General features: G+C 50.6%; 1 protein-coding gene across 1 annotated transcript in view; it reads right to left on the minus strand.

Annotated features, from left to right (window-relative positions):
* Positions 1-1,572, minus strand: part of ADAR (adenosine deaminase RNA specific) — a 21,574-nt gene extending 20,002 nt beyond the window's left edge. The window contains 1 exon segment of the mRNA XM_070766024.1: positions 393-1,572. Within this exon segment, the coding sequence (XP_070622125.1) occupies positions 393-1,129 (737 nt within the window). The 5' untranslated portion in view covers positions 1,130-1,572.
* Positions 1,573-4,203: the final 2,631 nt, after the last annotated feature.

Consider the following 4,203-nt stretch of genomic DNA (forward strand, 5'->3'; position numbering starts at 1 on the left):
CACCTGCCTGAAATTGCTATAGTCTCCCACTGGAGCAGGGGGTCAGACTAGAAGACCTCCAAGGTCCCTTCCAGCTCTTGCTATTCTGTTCTTCTGCTATTTTTCCTTCCTTCCTTCCCCTTCCCAAAGAAACTGGAAAGCCACCTGCCTGAAATTGCTACAGAGTCTCCTGCCTGAGTAGAGGGTCAGACTAGAAGACCTCCAAGGTCCCTTTCCAGCTCTTGCTATTCCGTTTTTCAAAGAAAGAAAGCGAAACCCAACTGCCTTTTGGGGTAGAAAAACAGTACCTTTAGGACAACCACGATGACTCACACTCTACACACCCACTCACCCCTACCTGGCAGGACCTCCCCCCCCCCTCCAATAGCTCCCCCCCGGGGGGGGTCCCTTACCGTGGCTCATGCGAGGGCCCGCTCTGCTTCAGCCAGAGGAACTCGCAGTGCTGGTACATGTACTGCGTGTACTCGATCAGGCCGCTGACCGGGTTCTTCTTCTGACAGTCCATCAGCTTCTCCAGCGGGGTGCACTGGAAGGCCGTGTCCAGCTGGGACGAGTAGCTGGGGTACAGAGGGGAGCCCATAATGTACCGCGTCTCGTCCTGGTTGCTGATGGCGTTCAGGCCCTCGGGGATGTCGTCGGTGGCCCAGTGGCCGCTCTCCCACAGCTCGTATTGCGGAAACCAGCGATTCCGGGGCCGCTTGCAAGGGGGGGGGCCGCCACCACCACTTGGCTCTGTGGGCTCGGCGGCGGCCTGCTGCCCGTTCTCGATTTTGGCCTCCTCTTCCTCCGGAGGCGGAGGGGGAGGAGGCGGGGAAGGGCAAGGGGAGGGCACGTCGGCAGGGGGCTGCGGTTCGAGGCAGGCGGCTGGGGGCTCCGGGTCGGGTGCGGCGGCCTGCCGGACCTCTTCGGCTTTCATCTTGAGCTGCATGCGCTTGCGTTTGTTGTCCGTCAGAGACCACTTGGGAGGGGTGGCGTTCTCCTTGTGGACCTCGCCCAGCTTCTCCAAGGCCAGGAGGGTGGTGTTGACCTCCCGGGATTTGGCCAAGCCGATGTTCTTGGCCAGGTTGTGAGCGGTGGAGTTCTCCACCCCGAAGAGGAAGCTGCAGATCTTCTCCTTGACTTCCGCCATGTCGGGAGAACCCGCCGAGTCCTCCTGCTCGTCAGAAAACAAACTTCCCCCTCCTCCTCCTCCTCCTCCTTCTTCCTCTGCGATCCCCAAGTAGAAAAGGGAAGGGGGGCTTTTTCTCTCCCGTCCCTCTCGGCTTGCTTCCGCGAAGTCGCAACCGTTGGCTAACCTCCACAGTGGCGGGTTCGTCCCCGACCGACTCAGCCTCCCCGCGTCGTGAAGCTTGTAGAGATAATGGTTGACCACTTTTTTTGGGACGCCCAGCTGACGGACCAGTTGGCGAGCGGAGAGAGTCTGCCCGGAATTCAGACCCCTCAGGATTTTCAGGAGATTCCCTTCAACGTCCTGCTTGTTCAAGGTCAGCCCCTGGAAGCCGGAGACGAGCTGGTCAAAGCCCGCCTTCGGACAAGCCGCGAAGTAACTCTGTTTAGGGGAAACGGCTGCTTCGGTGGCTGCCGGCTACCTTCCCAGGGGGGTCTTCTGGAGGTCTCCCTGTAGTTGGACCATAAATTTGAACGGGGCAGCAGACAGGATGTTTGTGGGTCTGGGGACTTCCACAGCGCGGCTTTGGATACCTCTCCTCGGAGGAAGAGGGTCTGCTGCCGGCGGAAGTGTTCGAGATGACGGATCTGGCAGAGGTCTGGTCTGAGGCTGTGTCACCAGCAAGCCATCTGCTCATAGCACGCTGGTGGGGAGGCAAGGCAGGGGGCGAAGGCATTCTCAGCCGATGTCGAAGCACCTGGCAAAGACACGAGAAGGAGGCACGTTTCAAACTGGGTGGCAGGCAGAAGACCTTCCTGGTTCTCCGAATCGGAGGAGGAGGAACTGGCGTGTGAGCCACAGCCAGCAGACTGAGAGCTCCGAGAGAAGAAGAGGGAATGGAGCTGTCAGAGAGTGAGAGAGAAGGGGGGGGGGGCAGAGGCGGAGCCTGCTCTGTCCGTCAGCCCTCAGATGGACAGTCAACAGCCTCCAGGTCTGGAGGGGGCTGATGAGGAAGAGGAGGAACAGCTGGGTCCTGTGCCTGATGGGCGGATATCCAGAAGAAAGCAGCGGAAATCTGCTCTGAGTCTCCGGAGAGAGGTGGCATACAAATCTAATAAATTATTATTATTATTATTGTTGTTGTTGTTGTTGTTATTAAATCCATGGACCGATCCTTGGGACATTATTATTATTATTATTAGAAACATAGAAACATAGAAGTCTGACTGCAGAAAAAGACCTCCTGGTCCATCTAGTCTGCCCTTATACTATTTTCTGTATTTTATCTTAGGATGGATATATGTTTATCCAGGCATGTTTAAATTCGGTTACTGTGGATTTATCTACCACATCTGCTGGAAGTTTGTTCCAAGGATCTACTACTCTTTCAGTAAAATAATACCCCAACTAACTTCAGATTGTGTCCCCTTGTTCTTGTGTTCACTTTCCTTTTAAAAACACTTCCCTCCTGGACCTTATTAAACCCTTTAACATATTTAAATGTTTCGATCATGTCCCCCCTTTTCCCTTCTGTCCTCCAGACTATACAGATGGAGTTCATGAAGTCTTTCCTGATACGTTTTATGCTTAAGACCTTCCACCATTCTTGTAGCCCGTCTTTGGACCCGTTCAATTTTGTCAATATCTTTTTGTAGGTGAGGTCTCCAGAACTGAACACAGTATTATTCCAAATGGGGTCTCACCAGCGCTCTATATAGCGGGATCATAATCTCCCTCTTCCTGCTTGTTATACCTCTAGCTATGCAGCCAAGCATCCTACTTGCTTTCCCTACCGCCTGACTGCACTGCAATTATTATTATTATTATTATTATTATATTATTATTATTATTATTATTATTATTATTATTATTATTATTATTATTATTAAATCTATGGACCGATCCTTGGGACGGAAGAGTGACTGCTGCCAGTGAAGCCCCACACTAGCCCTGGGGATTAAAGGCAGTGGGGCGGGGAGGGGGGAGATGAACAGGTGTGACAGACAACGGAAACAAAAAGTTTCCTTTGCAGAGAACAATAATCTGTACTTGCAGGATGCGACACCATTTTAAACCAAATAGAACACACTTGGCATAATAATGATTTTTGGGGGGGGGGGGGGGGAACTAGCCTACGGTTGTAGTTGTCTTTTCTTCCTCAACTTGGGGGAAAGATCAAAAGCAACATGAGAAAATATTATTTGACTGAAAGAGTAGTAGATGCTTGGAACAAACTCCCAGCAGACGTGGTAGATAAATCCACAGGAACTGAATTTAAACATGCCTGGGATAAACATATATCCATCCTAAGATAAAATACAGAAAATAGTATAAGGGCAGACTAGATGGACCAGGAGGTCTTTTTCTGCCGTCAGACTTCTATGTTTCTAACTCTTGTAAAATTAGATGTAGTTGCCGAAAGATCACCCCCCCCCCCCAAAAAAACCCCTCCTATTTTTACAAATGCATTGAGGGGATTTTTTTTTTTAATCGAACGACCCTAACAGCTTCTAAATGCCTATTCATTCAAAGGGACCAAATCATTGTTAACCCCCCACTCTCAAGTCCCTTTGCAATCCTCGACCACTATACCTCTCCCTTCTTTAATCGAAACCATCCGAGGTCCCTTAAAGCAGTGTTTCCCAACCTTTTTTGAGCCGCGGCACATTATTCATATTTTCAAAATCCCGGGGAACACTGAAAGGGGGGGGGGGGCGGGGGGGAGGGCTAAAGAAAAGTTTGGACCAAAAAACTCTCTCTCTTCCTCCCTTTCGCTCTATTTCTCCCTCTTTCTCTTTTCCTTCCTTCCCTTCTTTCTCTCTCTCCATCCCTCTTTCTTTCTTTCTCTCTTTTTTGCTCTCTTTTTCTCTCCCTCCTTCCCTTCCTCTATGTCTTTCTCTCTCCTTTGCTCTCTCTCTCTCTCTGTCTCTCTTGCTATCTCTTTCTTGCTTTTCTCTCTCTCTTGCTCTCTCTCTCTCTTTCACTGTCTTGCTATATGTCTCTTTCTTTCTCTTTGCCTCTCTTGCTATCTCTCTTTCTTTCTCTTTCTCTCTTTCTTTCTCTCTCTCTGTCTCTCTTGCTATGTCTCTCTCTCT

This window comes from Erythrolamprus reginae, chromosome 13 (genome assembly GCF_031021105.1).
Source record: "Erythrolamprus reginae isolate rEryReg1 chromosome 13, rEryReg1.hap1, whole genome shotgun sequence".
Taxonomy (NCBI): Eukaryota; Metazoa; Chordata; class Lepidosauria; order Squamata; family Dipsadidae; genus Erythrolamprus; species Erythrolamprus reginae.